This window comes from Lithobates pipiens, unplaced genomic scaffold (genome assembly GCF_037356315.1).
Source record: "Lithobates pipiens isolate NorthernLeopardFrog02 unplaced genomic scaffold, aLitPip1_a1.2 Scaffold_23, whole genome shotgun sequence".
Lineage (NCBI taxonomy): Eukaryota > Metazoa > Chordata > Amphibia > Anura > Ranidae > Lithobates > Lithobates pipiens.
Window position 1 is genome coordinate 83,603,145 of NW_027507785.1, and position 24,945 is coordinate 83,628,089.

The 24,945-nt window shown below is 42.0% G+C and overlaps 1 protein-coding gene across 10 annotated transcripts in view; it reads right to left on the reverse strand.

Moving 5' to 3' along the window:
• The window catches only part of MAGI1 (membrane associated guanylate kinase, WW and PDZ domain containing 1), a 708,238-nt gene that overhangs the window by 377,409 nt on the left and 305,884 nt on the right, over positions 1–24,945 (reverse strand). For all 10 annotated transcript variants that reach the window (XM_077451962.1, XM_077451961.1, XM_077451956.1 and 7 more), the window contains exon 2: positions 22,348–22,464. In XM_077451962.1, coding sequence (XP_077308088.1) covers positions 22,348–22,464 — 117 coding nt within the window. The remainder of the gene's footprint in view (positions 1–22,347; positions 22,465–24,945) is intronic.

Genomic DNA, 24,945 nt, shown 5'->3' on the forward strand with positions numbered 1-24,945 from the left:
GCTGTGGAAGTCCCTGCCAAGAATATTAATTGCCTTATAAAGGTGAGACTTGAGGATATAGGAGTGTGTGTATCGGGCTGGGCTGCCTCTCGACAGAGCAGGCATTGCAATGTGCAATTTCCTGTCTTTGCCACAATAGCAATTAGCTATAGCCTGCTGATGAGATGCATGAAAATTCATCTTGTGATGGAGAGGATCTGTGCGTTGCTACACATCTTACCGTGGCTGAAGCAAAAGACAATTTACATATGTACATTTAAGAGAACCTGTCACTAAAAGAAAAAAATTATCCGTGCTAAAATAATTGGTTGACAGTAGACACAATAAAATGCCAAGGTATACCAAGGATGTGCCAAAATTCCTCCATCGCTAAAATTCTTGCCTTAAAGACAAAAATGTATAGCATATACAATTGCGACACAAATCATATTATAATTAAATGTCATTAAAAATTACCTTTCCTTTTCAATCTGCAGCTCTGCAATTTTCTGTAAAGTGCAATATGGCTACCTGGAGGTGTTCTGTACATAGAATGTATACAGAACGCCCCCCAGATATGTCATTTACTGCTTGTGTGATTGGCTCACTGACTCACAGAAGTCTGCACTAAGATACAAGTCAGATTTCAGGCATCCCCTGCAACAAAATTGTAATTTTTGGTGAGATACTCCTAATAGGAAATCACGTCTAAAGGGATGCAGGCCCAGCAATTCTCCTCATTAGAGCTTTGCAGGTGTACCAGCTGGTTAATAACACACTGTAGTACCCGGCCGCCTGCACTAAAGCGCTGCTCATATTTGCGGTGCTTTTCGGCCACTAGCGGGGTGCTTTTAACCTCCGTTAGCAGCCAAAAAAGGGATTAAAAGTGCCCATGATGCGACACTTCCGAATCGCTATTCGGGTGCTTTGGAAGTGCTGTCTATTAATTTCAACTGGCAGGACATTTTGGGAGCGCTGTAATCACCCCAAAGATGCTGCTTGTAGGATTTTTCCTAACATCCTGCAAGTGCACCGCCCCAGTGTGAAAAGTCACACTGACATGAAAGTGAGGTGGTTTTTTAGGCGTTATTTAGAGGCGCTAAAATGCCTGAAAACCGCCTTAGCGTGAAGCCAGCCAGCCTAATGCCGTGTACAAACGCTCTCAGTTTTTGTTGGAAAGATCTTGGATCGTTTTTCCGACGGAATTCCGCTCAAGCTTGGCTTGCATACACATGGTCACACAAAAGTTCTCTGAGCTTTCGACCATCAAAAATGCGGTGACGTACAACATGAGAAAATGAAGTTCAATGCTTCCGATCATGGGTCAAATTGTTTCTGCACACGCGTAGGAATTGTGCACGTCGGAATTGCTACAGGAGATCGGAATTTTCTGATCTGAACTTTTTCCATCAGAAAATAGAGAATTCCGCCAGCAAAAGTCTGATGGAGCATACACACGGTCACAATTTCCAACCAAAACCTCACATCGGACTTTTGCTGGCGAAATTTCCGAACGTGTGTACGGGGCATTAGACTTACTTCAGCACATGGGCAGACAAACACACAGGAATTTCTTCAGAACAACAAAAGGTAGGAATCTGCACCAAAGTTTGTTAAAATCCGTGCAATGTACATAGATGACCCAGAGGGGAATTTTTTTTTTCTGAACAAAAGTGGTTACTCTTTAAAGTGTTACTAAATCCACAACAGTATAATCATTCTATATATGCAGTAAAGCATGCTTATTATACTCACTGTGAAACCTAAGGGGCTAATTCTCCACACTGTGTAAAAAAGGCTGTTTTGTCTTCTCTGATCCTCCCCTATTTCCACTATCCCCAATCCATCTCCTGCTAGTACAGAGCCTTGGAGGCAACTCTCCACATGCTCACTTTGGTGTGTATTGCTAGAGAGTTTTTTTTTTTCTTGGGAGAGACAGCACAGGGACAATCAGGGACAATCAGGACTGTGCAGACAGAGGGTCTGGGGTCCTGCAGTGTCATAGGACAGTCAGAGGAGAAAGGAAACTCCTTGTATAAGCTTTAAGCAGACACCTGCTGATGAGAAAAGGTTAGCAGTTTATATTAGACATGTGTGATTAGTTTCGTACGAAACGAAAATTTGTACGAATTGACGGAAATTTGTACATTTGTACGAATCCGAAATATGAATTTTTATGCATACGAATTCCATACGAAATACAAAATTTTGTTTACGAATTTCAGATACAAATTCATAACGAAAATTCGTAATGAACGAAAAGTTAATGAACCTAAAAGTTAAAACCCCAGGAAGTCAGCACAAGGATGGTGGGAACCCTATGGGAATTTCTATGCTTACAAATTTCAGATCCAAATTAACAGAAACATGACTGGTGTTTTGTTGACCAATCAGAGGAAGTCAGCACAGCACAGGGATGGTGGGAACCCCTCATAATGGGCTCAGCAGGTGTACACTCAGACCCGGGAACTCAGCACAGGGATGGTGGGAACCCCTCATAATGATAAATTCATCATAACGAACTTTCGTTATTTTAACGAAAAGTTTACGAACGAAAATTCGTATTTCGTATGAAATACGATTTTCGTATCGGACAAAACAAAACAAATTTTTTGACCATGTCTAGTTTATATTTAAACGAAATATCTAAAATAATTGCATTTTCATGTTCTGTGTACTGTGGGAGACCAGATATAGTGAATGCAGGGTCCTGGGTTTAGTAACACTTTAAATGGTCTCTGCTTATGCAAATGTTGAACTGCAAATAAAAGGCCTCATGCACACTGGACGTTTTTGGATATTTTTACAGCTGTTTTTGGCTTCAGATGGTTTTTTTTTCTACAGTCAATAAACTCTCCAGCATGTTATCCTGTGTCCACGCACACATAGGCTGTTATCAACTGTTTTTGGCTGTAAAAAAAACCCCAAAACTAGTGGGTTCCGAGAGCAGTTTTTCAGCTGTAAAAATGCATCAAAAAATGCAATTAAATGTGGCTCACCAGTGTTCAACGTTTTTGATCCCATTGAATTTTTTTTTAAAAAAAGCTTAAAAACGCAAACGCTAAGAAATGCTAAAAAAACTTTATTGCAAAAACATTGAAAAACGCACTGCAAAGCTACTGGTGTTTTTTTATAAGGTTATTATAACATCCAATGTGCTTGATGCCTTAAAGTGAACAAATACTCGATTTGTAACTTTTAGAAGTAGACCAGCTATAAGCTTTAATAGACAGGGTCTTTTGTATTCCTCTCTGATTTAGTTTAACTTTGTCATTGGTGGCGGACTATCCTTGATGCCATGGTTCAGTCCTGCCATTTGTCATCCTCCTGATCCAATGAATACGTCTTTACACTCTGCTGGAGTAGTTTCAATGGATAAAGGTTATAATGCAATATAGGTGTTAGCTGCAAGGAGCTATAAGATGGATGATGTACCAAGGATCCATGTGATATTGTTTTCTGCAGCCTTGGTGCAATTGTTCCTTGGATGTTCTAAAGGAGGTAAGAGAAATAACACCAAACAGAATGATAGTTGGGATGTTATTGTTTCTGAATTCTCTAGAATAACTACAGCCGCACATGGTTGTGCTTGTGCTACCCGTCCACTAACATTGGCTATGGCATTCACAGATGCAATTGGAACAGGTTTAAAGTGGTGTTGCCACCAAAAACCAAAAAAGTGATTAAAAATCTTAAAAAAAATAAACAACAAATAATTGGAATTTTTTTTTTTTACTCCCCTCTAAATACCTGTTGCTAGGGGGTCCCTCGTAGTCTGCCTTCTTCCTTGCCCGGGGTGGTGACATCACTTCCCCTCGCACCGAACAATCATCTGGGACCTGTCATGGGTCCCAGGTGACTGTACAGCGTATCACGGCGCCCTGCGCGGCTCGCGCATGCGCAGTGGGTGCCCGGCTGTGAAGCCCCAGCTGAGTGCCCACAGTACGAATGACGGCGCCGGGAGCGGGGAACGAGGGGGGGCTTCGTTCCCCCGCATCGCTGGACCCTGTGACAGGGAAGTGTCCGATTATTAAAAGTCAGCAGCTGCAGTATTTGTAGCTGCTGACTTTTAATTTTTTTTTTTTTTAGGGGCACCCCACTTTAATGATTTTATGCTGCAGTTACCCACCTAAAATTCAAAATAAAGGATACCGAAACCATGATGAAATTAGGGGTTTTGCCCAATGAGTCACATCACAGCGGGGTTTGATCTGTTCCCACCAGATGACTGCATCCTATGGCAAGAGTGTCAGGCTTGACATTGATAATTGGAGACAGTTTAATGGGGTTTATAAAGGGGAAAACACTGGTTTAAATTATCACTGCCTTATAGAAATCTATTTTCAACAATTCACTTGCCAACTTCAGCAGCTGGACAGCGTACTACCGGATTGGAGACACACAGTACATTACGATGTGAAAAGGCCTTTTACATTACTGATATCTAGATTGTAAGCTCTAACGAGCAGCCCTCCTGTATTGATTTGTATTGCAAGTGTACTGTCTGCCCTCATGTTGTAAAGCGCTGCTCAAACTGTTGGCGCTATATAAATCCTGTATAATAATATGCATCATTATGATAGCTAAACAATCCTAATAAGTGTCTGAAAGAAGAACTGTTTGTGTTACCCAATGCAACCAGATTAATGCAGAAGCAGTGTGAAAAGGAAGAAGCTGCTGGATGCTATAGAAACACAGAACACTCTTTTGGATGCTTCCACATAGGCATCTCACTATACTGCAATTTTAGAGTATGATAGATTTACCTTACTTTGTAGAGATTTTATGCCACTTCCTGTTACATAGAGACATAGTAGGCGAGGTTGAAAAAAGACACAAGTCCCTCAAGTCCAACCTATGCGTGTGATTGTATGTCAGTATTACATTGTATATTCCTGTATGTTGTGGTCGTTCAGGTGCTTATCTAATCGTTTTTTGAAACCATCGATGCTCCCCGATGAGACCACCACCTGTGGAAGGGAGTTCCACATCCTTGCTGGTCTTACAGCAAAGAACCCTCTATGCAGTTTAGGGTTAAATCTCTTTTCTTCTAATTTTAAAGTGGTTGTAAACTCTCCCCCACAACTTTGTCCCATGTAAATCAGCATAAAAACCCTAATGAACACTGCTTGTAGATATCTCCTTACTTGCTTAGTATTGTTGCAATCCTTTTTGTTCTTTAGAATGAAGTCACTGAGCATGCCCAGATCTCCCCTGATTTACGGCACACGCTCTATGTGTTATCTATCTGTTATCAGGACTTCCTACGGCACAGCACTGAACTCTCAGGAGACTTCAGAATCATTCAGAGCTTCCTCCTACACACCATGTGACCATGTGACATGACATGCAGTGTAAACTTGGCCATTACTGCAGTCTTATCAGCTGAAGCTGATAAGAATGACAAAGGGAAACATTAGACATTGGCAAAAGTAAATACTATAAAATAAAACAAGTCAGCTATGAACAGGGAAGCAGGGTCGCCATAGAAACGTTGGATTGAGCAGGAGGCTTGGTTAACAGTACAGGAAGTGCTCAATGTAAGGGCGGAAATCCACTCCACTGTGGACTCAGAAAACAATACTTAAGATGGTGCTGCCTAACCCCTGGAAACCAGTTTTTTTAAAGTTTCTTTAAACAGTAAGTAATATGCGATTTGGGCTGGATTACAGTGGCTATAGTCTGATAATTAATTATAATGGACTAAATGAAGAGAAGCATCAGAGTGGGAGAGTTTACTTCCTCTTTAATGTGTCTTGTTAAACTCCCTTCCATGAAAAAGTATTGTGGGGTCACCAGTACGGTATTTGTAAATTGAAATCATATCCACTCTCAAGCGTCTCTTCTCCAGAGAGACTAAGTTCAGTGCTTGCAACCTTTCCTCATAACTAATATCCTCCAGACCCTTCTCTGTACTCGCTCCATTTCCAGTACATCCTTCCTGAGGACTGGAGCCCAGAACTGGACCACATACTCCAGGTGCAGCCAGACCAAAGTTGTGTAGAGCGGGAGAATTATAGTTTTTTCTCTGGAGTCAATCGCCTTTTTAATGCATGCCAATATTCTGTTTGCTTTGTTAGCAGTAGCTTGGCATTGCATGCCATTGCTGTGCCTGTCATCTACTAGGACCCCCAGGTCCTTTTCCATCCTAAATTCCCCCAGAGGTTCTCCCGATAGTAGACTGTAGTCATATTTTTTTCATCTAAATGGATTACCGTATATACTCGAGTATAGGCCGACCCGAATATAAGCCGAGGTCCCCAATTTACCCCCAAAAAACTGGAAAAAATTATTGACTCGTGTATAAGCCGAGGGTGAGACATGCCTGTCCATCCCTGTGTGTCGTCCATCCCTGTGTGTGTCCATGCATCCGTGTGTGTGTGTGTCCATGCATCCGTGTGTGTGTGTGTGTGTGTCCATGCATCCGTGTGTGTGTGTGTCCATGCATCCGTGTGTGTGTGTGTCCATCCATCCCTGTGTGTGTGCATGCATCCGTGTGTGTGTGTGTGTGTGTGTGTGTGTGTGTCCATGCATCCGTGTGTGTCCATCCATCCCTGTGTGTGCATGCATCCGTGTGTGCATGCATCCGTGTGTGTGTGTGTGTGTGTGTGTGTGTGTGTGTGTGTGTGTGTGTCCGTGCAGCCTACCTGTGTCCAGCCTGCCTGTGTCCGTCCAGCCTGTGTCCTTCCAGCCTGTGTCCGTCCCGGCCTGCGTCCCGTCCCGGCCTGCGTCCCGTCCCGGCCTGCGTCCCGTCCCGGCCTGCGTCCCGTCCCGGCCTGCGTCCCGGCCTGCGTCCCGTCCCGGCCTGCGTCCCGGCCCGTCCCGCAGCTCTTCGTCGGTGGCCATTCTAGGATTCAAAAGCCGCGCCTCCGTCGGTGATAGGCGGAACACTCAATTTCCCACTGACTGCTGGGAAATTGAGTGTTCCGCCTATCGGATGTCCGTGATAGGCGGAACACTCAATTTCCCAGCAGTCAGTGGTCCGCCTATCATGGACGTCCGCTCATCCTCATACTACGGACGAGGATGAGAGGACGTCCGTGATAGGCGGAACACAGACTGCTGGGAAATTCAGTGTTCCGCCTATCACAGGCGAAGGCGGAGACGGAGGCGCGGCCTTTGAATCCTAGAATGGCCGCTGTCTGTCTGCTCGACACGCTGATCGGGCAGACAGACAGCGATGACTCGAGTATAAGCCGAGGGGGGCACTTTCAGCCTCAAAAAAGAGGCTGAAAATCTCGGCTTATACTCGAGTATATACGGTAGGTTACATTTTTCCACATTAAACCTCATTTGCCATGTAGTTGCCCACCCCATTAATTTGCTCAGATCTTCTTGCAAGGTTTCCACATCCTGCAAATAAGTTATTGCCCTGCTTAGCTTAGTATTGTCCGCAAATACAGAAATTGAACTGTTTATCCCATCCTCCAGGTTGTTTATGAAGAAATGAAATAAGATCCCAGGACAGAACCCTGGGGGACCCCACTACCCACCCCTGAACATTCAGCTACACCACGTCTATGGGCCTTCCTTTATCTAGATGTCAGCTCACCTCCTCATAGAAGGTTAATAGATTTGTCTGGCTAGAGTGATTCTTCATGAATCCATGCTGATTACTGCTAATGATGCCATTTTCTTTATTAAAATTTTGTATATAGTCCCTTATCATCCCCTCCAGGAGCTTGCATACTATTGATGTTAGACTAACTGGTCTGTAATTCCCAAGGATGTATTTTGGCCCTTTTTAAAATATTGGTGCTACATTGGCTTTTCTCCAAACAGCTGGTACCATTCCCATTAGTAGACTGTCAGTAAAAATGAGGAACAATGGTCTGGCAATTACTTGACTGAATTCCCTAAGGACCCTCGGGTGCAAGCCATCTGGTCCCAGTGACTTATTATTATTATTAAATGAATCTCTAATTGTTTCCTAAATTGCCCCTTATTTCCACATCCGTGATCAGGTCTGTATTGTTCATAATCAGTAGGTCTAGTAACGCTTTCTTTCTAGTTGGAGTGTCTACCATCTGACCCATGAAATTGTCCTGCAAGACATTTAGGAACAGGCGAGCCTTAGACCAATGTGCAGTTCCTTCCGCCCGGTCTATGTCTGGATAATTAAAATCCCCCATTATGATGACACTTCCCATCCTTGCTAATATTCCAAATTGTGATAGGATGTCCGCCTCCCCCTCCTCCCTCAGGTTAGGGGGCCTATAGCATACTCCCAGTATTTTCCCCTTAGTTTCATCCCTTTGGAGCTCTACCCATAAGGACTCCACCTCCTCCCTGGCTCCCTCAGTGATGTCATCATCTCACATTTCGCACTGTGTAGACTAATTGTACTTACATATATAAAAATGACTTGACTTGTTGTATGCCTGAACCTTTGCCTTAAATAATAAAGGAATTTAAAAAAAAATAGGACACAGATCAGAAAAAATTATCTCACAGAGATTTTAACCATTCCCTACTCCACTTTATATACAATTAGTTTAGTCACAGTATACTGTGCATCCAGAGAACACACAGCTATATCTCTATTGTACGACTTTTCACCTATTTTTCTTTAATAGCTTTCAATAGCCTCACTAGGAGAAAAAGCAAAGACAGGTAAAGTTATGCAGCAGACCAGTGGTTCTCAATTTTTTCTCAGACAAGGCACCCTTTAAATGTCAGCACAATCTCAAGGTATTTAAAATGTAAAAAACGAAATTAATAATTTTACATAATGCAGCAGCATTCATACACTTCAGACACCCAACAGGATTTATTCCAAAGCAAATACACCTTTGCACACTGGTGCTGACTAGTATTCCAATGTTTCTCTTCTCCCTCAGTTAATGTGACCCCAGTGCAGACAGGCAGGGGAGGGGCAAAAAGGGATGCTGCATAGGCACCAGATGCTCCCCTTTTTCAACTGATGACATCATTGGTTGATAAGAGGGATGCTGGGTGCCTGCACAGGGTTTTTAGGAGGCTGACGGCTGGAAGGTTGTATTGATGCACAATGAAAACCAGTGACTTTGTGTAACTAAAAGACAGGCTTGATCCACCCGTTGGCTTGTATACATATGTTGGCCTATTCTTAGCCATTTTGCCAATGCACCCCTGAAGAAACCTGAAGGCACCCTGATCGAAAAGGGCTGCAGCAGACCCATCAGGGAGTATGCCCTCAGTCACCCTGTGAGGTGCTCTCTGCATTCTGGCTAAAGTATACTGTACTAGACAGAACTCAGATTAAGATCATTTTGGCCAACTTTCTGATGTTCGCACACAGCTGCTGTGCTTCACTTATTGTTTTCACTTGTTATCTGGAAGGATGGATTCACACCATGTGTGTTGCATTTAACACACTTGCGTTGCCATGTGTTTACACTTTTTTATTGTGTTCTGTTAATTTGTGTTTCTGTTGTCCCACAGCAAGCACCAAACCAATTTATTTTGTTTTCCTAACCTGTTGTAGTGTGTTGTGATGCATTTAAAAGCAGTATATTCCATTTTGGCCCTGCACATATCAACACAGCATGTTGGTGTATACCGAGCCTTTTGGAAAAAATGAATTTCGTGTTGGTTTTGCATCAAAACTGCACTGTTCAATACATTCCTATGCTGTCCGATGGCATGTTGTGCTGGTTTCCTTTTGTAAATTAATAATTAATGAATAGATTTGTAAGTTTTTAATTAACTTGAACTAATGCATGCAGATTACTACAGTCTGCATCTAACTATAGAGTTCATTATTAGAGATTGACTGCATTCCTGAATTGTGCGATTCTCTGCAGATCAGACAAAATCTACATGTAAATACTCAGATGAAAGTGTATGTGCAAAATAAAATAAAATAAAATAAAAATCTATACATCTCTGCAAAGTGTGAGCATTTTCTCATGTTTAATCCTCTTAAAAATGCTACAGTATAGGAGCATGCACGTTGATCTACCACAAATCCAGCGAGCTCCCAATTGTGGGAAAGACAAATCCGATAAACTTAGGGCAAAGGCCATTTTCATGAAATATATCTGTACAAAACTGCATGATCCCAGGTGTATTCAAAATTCACACATCAGCTGTAAAGACACAAGAGTTGTTCAATCAGCTGCATATTGACATGTGCCTGTTCAAAAAGAACGGCATAGTCTCCGACACCTTTAAACGATCTGATATGACCAATATGCTGCAGTATTACCAACGCACTTCTAATTTTTAGATCAGTAATCATATATTTTGCCTATAACCTTTTTTCTCCCAATTTTGTAACACAATCACATTAGCTGTATTCTTTGGTGGGAAGATATTCAATTAAGAGAACAATAAATGCTTTCTACATCATTGTATTTATAGATAGAAACAATGCTTAAGTCTCATATTGCCATTTAAAAAAAAAGAATATTACCAAAGTTGTATCGTGTAAATCATAAACCTGTAGTCTGTACTATCCCACCCTCCCTGTTGGAAGCTATTGGTAGCTAATTGAGTAATGCATTATAGTGTTTTGGGCGAGGAGCCATCAGTCACCGGTACTGGGATTACCTGACACAATTTGTGACCTATATCATTTATTAAAGCCATGCTGGTTCCAGACACCAATTATCTTACCATGTATCTGATGCAAATACTGACCTGGTATACTGTGGCTTGTGGGTCCCAGGAGCTCACCTGAACACTGCAAGAGGCAGACAGTCATTCTGAGTTAAAGGCCAAAGAACTGTCCAATTAGGACTGTTTTCGGACAGGGAACATGCACACATTCTTAAAGCTGAACTCCAGGCGGATGGTAATCAAGGACAAGAATATTTGTTAGAAAGTAGTTTCATGTATTATTAAATACAGCTATTATAAGCACCTCTATAAGCCTCTACATGGCTATACTCATAGGGAAGCAGGGATAGCAGCATATTCCAATTGGATTAAAGTTAATTTCACAGGGCTGCCAATCATTGCTGGTGCAAAAAGAATGCACAGTGGTGACCTCATCAATGTGCTTATGCTCCTTCAATAGCCAATTAGCAGACAAGGTTTTGGGTGGTGTTTTGGTATTTTATGTTGTGGGGTGTTGAATTCCATATAGCTGGGCAGAAATACACATTTTGGATAAGCAAAACAGCTCCTATATATGTAATTCAACTGTGTTGTTAACCAGGCATACAGCTTTAAAGTATCACTCCAAAACGTTGATTGGCTGCCATAGGCAACACCGCTATGTTAACTGACCACATAAGAATATCATTGCTATTACTTTTAAGTAAATAAGGGTAGAAGCAATGTGGTCCACACTACTATAGTGGGTATGTAACCAGTGGAATTATAGACTTTCAGGCATAGGGTTTGCTGGTTAATAAAATGTTATTCCATTGAATAAATACTGTACAAGAACAAGATAGGTGCATTTAATTTGAGAAATATACTCACTTTGTAATGTCATGTGCATATTTGACCTAACTTGGTCTCATTGGCTGGATGTGATAGACCAAAGTAATATTTAACAGAGATGCCAGTACTGCACTGTAACTGGTTGATAATTGTCCAATTTTAAAATTCTGTAACCTTATGTGTTGTTCGACGTGTTGTATCTTAGTATTATCTTCAAAACTTTTTTGCAAAATAAACTCTTACACAGGATACAGACTATACAGCTTATATAAATCCGATAACAGACTAGTATAAAGTGTAAACAATGGTCTACATGAGCACTAAGGTAGGTCGAGCCAGACAGCATCAAATGGTGACTTTAGTATAATGCGAAAAATACAGGAAATCCAGTCTTCAGTAAAAATGTTTTATAGTATCTAAGCCTCTAGCTCAGGGGTCTCCACACATTTTAAACAACTGGTCAGTTTACTATCCTCCAGGCTTTAGGGGGGGAGGGGGGGGGCAGATTGTGGCCAGTGGGAGTAGAAAATATGCCAGCAACTGTGGGAGCAAACAATATTAAATTTACAGAGAGCCTGTAGACAGTAGGATAATTTGTGTTCTACCATTGGTATCAGTGGGAGAAATAGCACCCCAACATTGGTGCCAGTGGGCTGAATAGTGCCCAATCATTGGTATCAGTGGGATGAATAGTGCCCAATCATTGACATCAGTGGAAGAGACATTGCCCCAACTTCGGTATCAGTGGCAGGAATAATGCCCCATCATTGGTATCAGTAGGAGGAATAGTGTCCCATCATTGGTATCAGTGGCAGGAATGATGCCCCATCATTGGTATCAGTGGCAGGAATAATGCCCCAACATTGGTATCAGTGGAAGGAATAATGTCACCTTGTTGGTGTCAGTGGGAGGATTAGCACCTCAAATAAATGGGAGTAATAGCATCCCAAGGGCTGGATAAAAGCAAGCAAAGCACCACATTAGCAGGCCACAGTTTGGAGACCACTGCACTATCTGCAGAGTACATGTTCTTACTATGGCTACTCTCCCTTCTCAAAGTGTAACAGCTGAAAAGGGCTGGTCCAGAAAAAAAATTCAATTCTACTCTCTTAACGTTAACAGGGAGTTCTTCCCTTGTTCTGTAAGAATTGTGCAGTCATTTTCATGTGCAGCTCCGAAAGACAACTATATTTAATAGGACCTTGGTGCCTAACATGCGGCCCTTTGGTATATGATGTGCAGTCTTCGGACCTCAGTAGGAACATTGATTAGTGTAACAGCATTGATCTCTACTAGCCTCGTGTAACATGTTCCCGGTTTCGTATTGTCCTCTGCAGCATATCTCCAGCCAAAAATGTAGCATGTCAACATTCGTTGACCCTCATTTCCTTTATTAGGTCCGCATTTTCTGACAGTCCTCTCAAGCATTACATATTACATACTGAACATGTGCAACCCTTTGGTAATGTCTGGGGCCACATTTGAGGCTCCCTTTAGCTCATAAGTTGGCAACCACTGTAATAAGAGCTTCAGGGCTTTTTAATACCTTTGCCTATACAACTATAAATGGTTAAAATTAAAAATGCACTTTTTACAAATACAAAGGGTAGGGGTGATTATGGCAAAACTTTCTGGCATGTTATTAACATAAACAAATCCCAATCCATCCATCCAAATCGCTCTGGTCATTGTGTCCCATATTAGTCATGTCAAGTGTCTCAAGAGACCCTGTCTATAGATCTGTCTCTAGATGTAAAGCACTGACCTATAGGGCAATTGATTCAGATGCCTTGACACTTAAATGTCATCAAATTCAGCAAAGATTCACACATGTTTAATAGCAAGGAGGAGTGAGCTCAGTATTCTGTTATATCTGCAGCAAGATTTCACACTACCCAAGAGTGTCATGATTGGACCTAAAGACAACAATATAATATCCTATATTGTGTTTAGGTTAATATAAAATCTTTAATTCTACCTGTGAGCTTTATTTGATAACGAGTAGTCTCTCCCTCTCAAAAAAAAAAAAGTATTAATTTTCTAATTTACACCCTGTTTAAGCACATAGTATGTAAGCAAATAACATACATCTGCCACACCCCCATTTATGCGTTGCATGAAACATTAATGAGCAAAAAATGATTGGTTAACCCTGCGAGTGGTGCTCTCTTTCACCTTTACTTCTCCCTTCTGCTGTCTTCCCAAAATAACAAATGTAATAATGTAGAGGTTGAATAAAAGGTTAAACATATTTGGTTTAATAAAAAGTCCATATCGAGATCTATATATGTCAGACAAAACAAAAGTGACAGCAGAGGAGGAAACAGTGGCCCAAAAAAATAAATAATTATATTATAATATATATATATATATATATATATATATATACACACACACACACACACACACACACACACACACACACACACACGCACACACGCGCACACGCGCGCGCACACAGTAAAGCCTTGGTTTGAGAGCGTTTTGCAAGACAAGCAAAATGTTTAAATACATTTTGACTTGATATACAAGCGATGTCTTGGTATACAAGTAGCGTCATGTCACAACAGTATAAAACAGAACAAAGGCGCCTCTGTAGCAACATAATTTAATGAAGGTACATTTTTTCTCTGGTATACAAGTGCTTTGGATTACAGGCATGTTTCCGGAACGAATTATGCTTGCAATCCAAGATTTTACTGTATATTTATTTTGACAGTAGGCCTTGTCACTGTGCAAGGATGGGCAGAAACCACTAGGATTCGTAGTAAGGATCCAATGGTTGCCACGCGGTCCAATATTTTCTACTACGGTTTTCTTAAATCCAGAGGAATATTTCTAGTGGAAAAGACTGGCTAGTCAGTGTTCTCTTGATTTTTTAATCCCCATCAGGGTCTGTAGCTTGGAGACTATGAAAAGATTTGGATGGGAATAAGTCTCCAGTCCAATGTCCAGGTCTTACTGTAAGCCTGTAAGTCTGCAGGCCAAGTGCAAACTACAAGTGCAAACTGCACCTGGAAGTGTGGTTGCTGTAAATCTGAGTGGTAGATCTGAAATGAGGGGAAGCTCTGCCGATTTTATCATCCAATCATGTGCAAGCTAAAATACTGTTTTTTTTTCCTTGCATGTCCCCCTCGGATCTACAGCGACTGCACTTCCAAGTGCACTTTGCACTTGTAGTTTGCACTTGTAGTGCAAAGTGGATTTGCCTTTCGTAAATAACCCCAATAGTCCTGTGTTCCTGCCAAGAGACTGCACCCCATGTTAGGGGATTCTTTGCCCCCAGACCTGGGAGAGTTGTGGTGGCTATGCAATTCTGTGGAGACTGAGAAAGCTGAGACAGCTAGTGAGTCCAGGGACTGGAGGAAGTCTGAGTTTCAGGAGGAGTGTGAGAGCCCAGGGTGCCCGGAGGCCTCATATTGAGAGGCAAGGGAGTGGACCCATGTAGCAAGTGCGCTGCATCTGTTCCAGCCCAGCATTTATTTAAAAGTAAATGCATTTTATATACAACGAGCACAAGTACAAGTAGACAATCTGTATTTATGTCGGCTTCCTTGTCATCCCCTGCACAGCAGCACTTAGACTCGGAGAGAGCAGCACTTGGATCTGATCAGGATCTGCTGCTTGGACATGTGTTGATAGCAAAATATGCAACATAAGATCAAAGTGGATGACTTATCAACTTGTTGCTACTCCTTCCCTGTCCATTCAGCAGGTTGTAGATGGGAAGGTTACACCACTATTTGCCTAGTGACACCAGTGTATTGTTTAGCCCCATCAGAGACAGTGAAATCACACTTGGCATAGAAGACTGTTCCCATACATGTGTATTTCAGTTGTGTATTTACCGGAAGTTGTTTGGCTGGAGATCAGTTTTAACTATTATGCCGTGTACACATGAGCAGAATGTCCGACAGAAAAAGTCAGACGGGAGCTTTTCATTGTATATTCCGATCATGTGTATGCCTCATCTGACTTTTTACATCAAAAATTCTGACGGACCTAGAAAGAGAACATGTTCTAAATATTTCCGATGGAACCAATTCCTAGCGGGAAAACCGCTAGTCTGTATGCTGTTCAGACGTACCAAAAACGACGCATGCTCTGAAGCAAGTACGAAACGGAAGCTATTGGCTATTGGACTTCCGTTTTCTAGTCCCTTTGTACGTGTTGTACATAACCACGTTCTCGATGGTCGGACTTTAGTGTGACCGTGTGTATGCAAGACAGCTTGAACGGAATTCCATCGGGAAAACCTTCAGAGTTTATTACGACGGGAAAACCGGTCGTGTGTACAGGGAATAAGGATTTTAGAGTGAACTGATAGGAAAAAGATTGCGTGCAATTAAAAGTAAAATGTATTTTCCAGAGAAAATTAAACAAGATTAGGTTTTAAGAAAGGCATGTACTTGTCACTTTCTGAGTGTTTTACTTGGCTATCACCACCCAGAGAAGACTGTTAGTATTTAAATCACTGAAAAGTAGGTTCAGAAGCTAACAAATATTTAAATGATATCAACAAGGCCGACTTTAATTAAAGCTGTGGGATTTAGCCTGCTTGTTACTCCATACAGTTAATGTAGCACTCTGGATAACAATTACCGAGCTTTACAGCACAGGGGTGTTTTTTTTCTCCATAGTTATTGAGTTTTATAAGCAAATACGTACAGCAAGGTCACATCTTCACCGTGCAAGAGCAACATCTAATGAAAGAGTAAATTTAAAAGTCTAACCCAATGGCATAGAGGTCACTTTCTTGCACAGTAAACCAATTAGCATCCATTTCACATCTTTGCGGTGGCACATCACAGATAACACATTGATAAACAATTTGAAATCCATAAATTTGTTGAAACGCCACAATATCTGAACATAATTATTTTGGATTAGAGAGTGCCAGTCATGGTTAAGGTTCACAAGACACTGTCACTTTTGTCATTCTGAAATTCACAGATCACCAAATTTCCCACAATGAGGAGTGATGTGCACATGTGTTCTACAGAAATGTCTAGATCAACCTCTCTCAATCTTTTTAACAAGGAGGAACACTTGTAAAAACTTTTAGGTCTTAGGGAACTCCTGATTATAATGTGTATATCTACAACTCATGGTACATTAGTATTTTGGTGTCAGTGGGAAGAATCCTTCTTACACCGCTGGTCAGTGGAAAGAATGCCCCTTCCTTATAGATGGCTAAAAAGACAATTTGTGTCAGTTGTTACTTATCAGAGACGTTCAATGAATCTCTAGGGAGTTCTTCAGGAACCCTAGGGCCCCATAAAACTCTGGTTGGGAAAGTCTGGTATAGGTGGAAAACTGATATGATGCGCTGCAAAAAAATGCAGTAGGACTTTATATATTTTGGTGGGCTGCCTAACACAATGCCTTCATTTTCCTCCTGGTCGTTCTGGTGCGATTTCACCCTAGCATATATGTGTCGATATATAACATGTATTGACAGTTGCCTAATCCTTCCTTAACTGGGTGACTAGGGCTGAGTGCTGGTATCGCTGGCCACTATTGGATCATAGAAAAGGCACCCACAGAGTCCACCAGGCACCAGCGGATCCGCCTGCTCAGTGGGGGATCTCTTTCTGCTGAACCTCACTGAGCAGGTGGATGACTGGTTCATGTCTGACCCACTGATGCAACTGAACACGTACTGAACACGTACACAGCTCAGAGTTTTAAGTGCCTGGCTATCTCAAAAAGCATTGGTGATGTCACCTGCACCTTTCGTAAGCCAGCACCAGCAATATTGTTTTTTGGACAATCTATTTTTGTTTGGTGCTGGCAGGAAAGAGTACCCTCTATTAAGTCCATGCCCAGCTTTATTTTAAAGATGTGTATATATATATATATATATATATATATATATATATATATATATATATATATATATAAAATAACCCCTCCCATTAACCTAACATCACTTGTCCTTCAAGCGCTTTTTTAAAAGCAGGATGGTTGGACTATTAGGTTGGTTAGACATTTAACAAATATTCCCCCCCCCCCCCCCCCATATGTTTTACTGCCTAATAATAAGGGAAATAAGCCATTCTTATAAATAAGATATCGTTTACCTTTAAAGATTCATTTGTTTTATCGGTTTCCGTGCAGTGCACCTTACATGATCGGGATTTTATTGCCACCCGCCATGTATTTTTAATGTTTGCAATTAGAAAGCCAATAACGGCAGCCAATCTGCCACTGTCATCCTGTTCACAGTAAAAATCAGTGATGTGCATTAGCTGCGGCATTACGCTTAATAAAACCTAATAATATGGTCTAGCGCCATGTACTTGTCTTGAAACATTTCTTCGGCACAGGAGCATGACAAAAACAGGAGGAATATTAACAGCAAGAGAGCACCTTTGCAATACTTTCAATTGACATTATGATCATATAAACTTTAGGAAACAATATAAAAAACACCAATTGCAGCTATTTATTCATTAAAAAGTGTTAGATTCTCTGTCCAGTTATTTCTCTCACTTCCCGCCCCAGTATTAAACAAGAGATCCTATTATCATCCTAAAGGATAAGTTAATCTTTCTGAAAAAAAATCGATTTTTGCAGGAAAAAAATTGCATTTATTAAATTTTTCACAGGAGCCTGCAAAGCATTGTATCAGTAATCAGTGGATTCTGTAAAGGCTGTCAGTTTCACAACTGTAGGCAGTGTGAATGGACTATGAGCATGCTGAAATTACAAGTCTGTCTGTCGTGGTGGAAAATGGGATTTGTAGTTTATTAATTCACAGATCTCTGTAAATGAACAGAGGGTACGGGGGGAGAAGAACCTCCGCCTGCTGTCACAGGGGAGGGATTCAGGAAAGTGAGATGAAAAGTGTCACAGGTTACACCATAAATACAGGTGTATACAGATATTCAAAATGTGAACTTATGCTCTAAAGAGTTGCATGTAAAAGCAGATTTAAATGGTTATTCTGCAATTTATTTTCTTGGTTTGCAGGCAAATTTGACTATTTGACTATTCCAGGTAAAGTCAGTAGTCTTGCATAGCACCCTCTATCCTTGCACCTCGTAACTCTCTTTTGGGAGTGCCTAAATACTGTGTGTGCTGGCCCAGCTCCTCCATCCTTCCCCTCACCTCCCTACATAACCTTTTATGTAGCGGCTGGGGAAGGAACGAAGGGGAATACTATAGAAGTCAAGTGAGTGAGCTTCGAGTCTGATAAAACCACATCCAAGATGGTGGCACCTAGCAGCAGTCTATGGGCATTCTATTTCTACAAGATGGAGGGTTTTACAGGTAAATAACATGCATAAAATATAGTAATGCACATATCATTTTATGGGAAGATTTTGATGAAATTATTAGTCTGGCAACAGGGCTGTTTTAAAGAAAGTGAGTGTAATGTTGTGTACACACGATCAGACTATCCGGTGGACTTGGTTGATGAGGACAAGGGCCTCTTCCTGACAACCCTGGCCGTTGGTTGTCAGGGTCTGCGGGCGGGGGGCTCATCAACATGGGGACAAGGTGCTTTGGGGTGGGGGGGCCCCTTACCCAAAAGCACCCCCCCATGTTGAGGGCACACGGCCCGGTACAGCTCGGGGGGGGGGGCGCTCGCTCGTCCCCACCCCCTTTCCTGACCGGCCTGGCTGCGTGCTCGGATAAGGGTCTGATATGGGCTTTGGGGGGGGCCCCCACGCCGATTTTTCAGCATAGGGCTTCCCCTTTAAGTCCATACCAGATGACGGGGCTAGCGAGGTGTCAATCTCGCCGAAGGTGTCGACATTGACTTTCTTCGCTAGTCCCGTCTACCTGGAGCCGCGTTCAAAATGAACGGACTTTCCTCCGTGTGTGGGCAAGTCCGTTCATTTCAAAAGTCCAGCACACTCCCGCCATAGCCTGGCGGTTTGTCCGCTGCACCTAGTCCGCTGGAAAAGTCCGATCATGTGTGGGCAGGTCCGCTCATTCGGAAACCTCCACTTCAAAGTCCGGCGGTTTGTCCGCTGGGCTAAGTCCGCCAGATAGTCTGATCGTGTGTACGCGGCATAACTGTTACCTTTGACACTTCAACACTTGTGTCACAACAATTCAACATGATCTGTGTACTCTTATTCATCGACAGCCATAACATTTTGGATTTGTCTTAGTTTTCTCTGCTGGTGACAATGGTCACAAAGACCAACAGCGAGGGTGCATGGGGCACACAAAATGAAAAATACTCATCTACATCTTTGCTGAAACGGTTGTAAGTAAACCAAGAGTAGTTCATTTGATTCCAGAACACATTTTTTTTTTGTGATTCAAGTCCATTTAGGCTGATTTTAAACAAGTGTATCAGCATTCTTAATAGAAGCTATTAAGCTGAGTGGAAGCCGCAGTTTTGTTTATCATCAGCCATTTAAGGACACGCTTACACAAGCAGTTTTGGTGAAGCATAATGAATACTAAACTAGTCTACCCCAATCTTTATGAGAGAGATGTGTTAAAGGCTTAAAGTACACCTGTCACCTAGAAAACATTCTACAACAGGTAATGCAAATCTATCTTCTCTGTCCTTCCTTGGTGCCCCAGGAGCCCCATTAGGCCTTCCTACTGGCCTGTTACTATGATGGGCCACCTTAATAGCTAATAGGAAGGGGTCTAGGCTTTGCCCTCAACATTACAAGGAAGGGCTGAAATTGGAATGAAAGTATAATCCATAAATCAGGGCTTCTGAGGTACTGGGTCCCATTCCATTTTCTGTGCCAGCTGCATCTGAGCCTTAAGACTCGTACACACGAGACAAATGGCAGGAGGCATCTGCCGGCTTCTGTCAGATAAGCATGCTGGAAAACTAGCAGACAACCGACTCCTGATCAGCGGTCTCAGCCAATGTGCTTAAAGTGCTTAAATAGACTGCTAGGCATTCACCCTGTGCCTAAACAGGTTCTGTTCGAGTTATATAGGTCTGTATTATACAGGATTACGCCTGTAATTTTGACTGTATTGGTACTCTATACTGTATCTGTTTAGACCAGGGGTGCCCAACCTTTTGAAAAGCAAGGGCCACTTTAGCGACTTGGTAAATGGTTGAGGCAACAATCAGCAGAGTGGGCAGATGAGAGGTCCGTGTTGACTCAGCATATGCAGAGCACACATGAACACAGCCCACTCTACTCTATGGGCCCGCCGATCCGCCCAGATGAAAGGAGTTGTATCCCCTTCTGTTTCTTTTAGCGGATTGGAGGTAGGTGGGTAAAAACAAGCACAAGTATGTTTACATCTGTCACTCCATATAGATGAATGGAGGGTCCAACTGGATCGGACCAATCATGTGAAAAGAGCCTAAGACTGCTTTCACACTGATGAGCTGGAATTTCAATGCAGCAAAGGAAGCATTGTCGGTTTACCACAGGACGTTATGAGCTCACTGGGTTCAAGGTAGAAGAACAGGTTGCTGAAGTTACAAAGTTAGTTTGTTCACAACATAAAAACAAGAAATCTACTGTGGTTTTCTGCCCTAAATCTCCTTGCATTTTTTTTTTTTATCTCAGACAGGTGCCATCAAGATTAGAACATGCTCCATAATTTGGGCAAAATACACATACAAAGATTGTCTGGGCCATGCTTGCTCTAGCTCTAAATTATAATACTCAGTTCCTTCCCTTAAAAGCTTAATAAATCTCAACAATAAATTCTAAGTGGTTTCCACCACACATAGCCTACAGACAAGGGGGTGTCGGTTGCGCTGCTTTTTTTTTTCACTTTAGTTGTCCGCCACGAGACATGATGAATATACTATAAGCTTTTGTTTGGCAGAGAATTTTTTAATGGAATATCAATGACACCGCTCCGGTACCCCATAAAGCTTTTAAATAAAAAGACACTAAATCAAACCTGTGTCGCCCTTGTTTGAAACAGAACAATGTATAACATTTCCATCATTTTATGGAGCTTCTAAGTCCACTCTCAGTGGACAAGTAGCTGATAGATGGGCAGCAAGGTCTAAGCGCTGTGATGTGACGGTACGTGATAGGAAATTATCATTATTTTGACTTGTAGCAAACTAAGCTAAGGTTTAGAGGGAATTTAGAGAGCAGAAGAATTTCACATCCAAACTTCAGCTCTTATTCAGCCAAAAGCTCCCACTTTAAGACAATTTCATATAATTCAACTTTCGGCAGACATGTATTACCACTCTGCATAATTTGCAAGCGTTCAGTTGCTGCAGATCTAGTCCATTCAAACCGCTGTATATAAAGCAGATATCCTTGCCTTATATTTTCAAGGTCAAAATGAATTCCAAAGCACAACGGTAAGCCTAACTAAACACACTAGCCCCACTTTTAATCTTATTTCCCTTCTTTCCTTCTATTAAACATAACGGGACTTACTGGTATTTTGTGTGCTAAAAAAAAGGTAACTGCTGTATAAACAGTAAGCAATGACACCTAAAATGGTCAACATTAGCAGAAAAAAAAATAATAAAAGGGTACTCAAAGAGAACCCAGGACACTCCGTCCAGCACTCTCCTCCAATGTGGCTGGCAGTGCTGATCAGGAGTCAGTTGGCTGTTGGTTTTCCAGCATGCTTGTCCCAAACGGCCAAACGTCTGCGGTTCTTTTTTTAACTAGTCGATGTTGCCCGACATTCGGCCCATGTATATGGAGGTTTTAGAAATGATCAATTCCCACATCTACACAACTTCCCGCTGCTATCTATTGTATTCAAATAGATGTATTCAGTAACTGTTCGCCTGACAATTTTCCACTCGGGTCCTTTGGATTGAAGGATGCTGGGTGGAATGGTGCCAAAAGGACCAACCGACAGGTTGAATTTTGCCAATTTCATCAGCAACCAGATAAAATGCCCAGCTTATCCAAAGTCTACATAAATCAAAGTCTCCAAATAAAAAAGTATAAAAAAGCAGTACAGGAGCATGAAAACAAATTCTAGAAGGGTCTTATAGGCAACAGAAATTATTTCTCAGGCAGTTTAAGAAATAATGCCTCATGTCTTGTAAAATACTCTACTCACAAGGCACTGCATGGCGATAAAGATTATCTCGAATGATTTGCTGCAATTCGTGGTCAGGGGAAGCTTTCTGGAACCTCTGGTTGAGATAATGCCTCAGGTCCTTGTTGAGTCGGCTCCCTATAAAAATAAGAAACACAAGACAACATTTTATTACTACTTTGTCTTCACAGTAACCCCATTATCAGACGTTGGTGCTAACAGACTTTTTATATGGCTGTTGTTCTATTTATAAGGGAACTGTAGGTCTAAGAAAATTATTGCAAAAAACACAGGGTGAGAAAAGGTAAAGGGGATTTATCAGACAGAAAGAATTGGAAGAACAATGATCACAAAACCGTCAACTAAAAATAAGATTTTTTAAGTCATACGTAACTGTAAAATCCTTTTCTTTGAGTACATCATGGGACACAGAGATCCCTCCCCTCTTTTTTGAGGATTTAGGGACCCCATAGACAAGGACTAGTAACCCTCTCAAATTCTATTGCCCCACCGGGGAGAATCATCCTTTCTGTTTGTCCAAGTGACCATTGTCACCGGGACTGGTAGTGTGCTCCAATGGGGATAAACGTTCTGGTGACAACTTCTTAAGAGGGAATTCCCTAATTTTGGAGAGATTTCCTCTTACTTCCTGCCGTGTCTATGAGACAGGACATGAAAGAAATCACTGCAATGGGACACATACAGCATAAAAATAAACTTGATGACTTAACCCTCCCTTACCCTGTCCAAAAATTAAAATTAAAAAATGTTATGGCTTTAGATATTCTTAGTTTTCATATTTCTTTTTCATACCTCATGGGACACAGAGTTAGGCTAATATTCATTACCTACTGGGTTATACTCCATTTCCAGGTGAATGGACACTGGTAGCCCAAAAGTCTTCAGACAGGAAGTGATCCCCTGTATAACCCCTCCCACACAAGAAGCACTTCATTTTTTTACCAGTGTCTGCAAGGTGGATGGTATGGTTTTTTTGAGCTCTCTGAGCTCCAGGTCTCTAGTCCCACAAGTGGTTCTTAAATGAATCAGGGGATTGACGGATCCATTTGACACAGGCTTTATATGCTTAGATAAATGGTATCCGAGCCTCGCAAAGAAGACTCAAGATCCTGTGAAGTTTTGCCTGTAATACTGGACCCTGCAAAGTGGAGTCCTGGACACTACAGTGCTAAGGCATTCCTGCAGGGTGCTGTACAGGTCCAAGGGAGTGGAGCCTAAACAGGAAAGGGGTACCCAGTCCTTGAAGGTCCTCAAGTGACAAGAACCTGCCGTGAAGATTGGGCTCTTCGTTTCTAAGCTGCCTTGCACCTGGACAGGTAAGTGAAGCCCCTTTACTTATTATTGTGGGGTGTCCCAGTGATTGTAAAAATCAGTCAAGCTAGCTAGAGGCTGGACAACTGTATGTGGTGACCATATGGGGGAGTTTTGGGCTAGCTGTGGGTGTTTGCAAAGTGTTCTTTTTTTTGCTTGTGTCTGGCTGTTTTTTACCTGTATGAGGGCGCACGACGGAGTGGCGTTTCGCCTTGGTTCAGCAGTGTGCACGTGAGTCTGCAAGTGTTCCTCTATGCTCAGTTAGCAGTTTGTTTGGCGGCCATGGTGCACGTGGCTTTGCCGCACATGCACAGTTGCCTTTTATCTGGCTGCACAAGTAATCACGCCATATGTGAATACAGCACTCATTGCAGTGGTTTCTTTCACGTCCTGTCTCATAGACACAACAGGAAATAAGAGGAAATCTCTCCAAAATGAGGGAATTCCCTCTTAGGCAGTTGTCAATAGAACATTTCTCCCCATTGGAGGATGTCTTCCCTATTCCAGTTACAACCCAAACTTTTTTCCCACACTCCCAGTCCCGGTGACAATGGTCACTTGGACAAACAGAAAGGATGATTCTCCCCTGTGGGGCAATAGACTTTGAGAGGGTTACTAGTCCTTGTCTATGGGGTCCCCAAACTATGGTCCTCCATCTGTTGAGGAACTCCAAGTCCTCTCATGCCTCTGCCTATGAGAGCCATGCAGTTTCTTAAGAGCTGGAGAGGCATGGTTTGGAGATCCATGATAAACTAGAACAAAATGTGGATGGGGGCCTACAAAACCATGACTGATCATTGAATTCGCTCTGTTTATGCCCAGCTTATCCAAAGTCTACATAAATCAAATTCTCCAAATAAAAAAGCATAAAAAAGGTGCAGTACAGAAGACTGTAACCAAATTCAAGAAGGGTCTTATAGGCAACAGAAATTCATAGGACACTTATCTCCAAGAAAAACTTAAACCATAAAAATATCCAGTGAAGTGACTGGCCTCTGGTGATACACAGAGATGAAACAAATCTTCCTACATATATTGTACCTGTTTCTCTGCATTCTGCTCCTCTCTACATATGTTCAATGTCCAGAATGTAAAAAGCTTGTCTCAGCCATCAGAAAAATAAGGGGGGCTAAAGTTACACTCTACAGATCTCAGCGAGGACAGCTCTGAGAGCTGACTGGAGGGAAGTGTCAATCAACTGTAGCTACATTCTGTCACCTTTTTTCTCTTGGTGTCAGGAAAACTTGTCAGTGATTCATGCTCATAGCAGAGGAATGAAACAGCAGA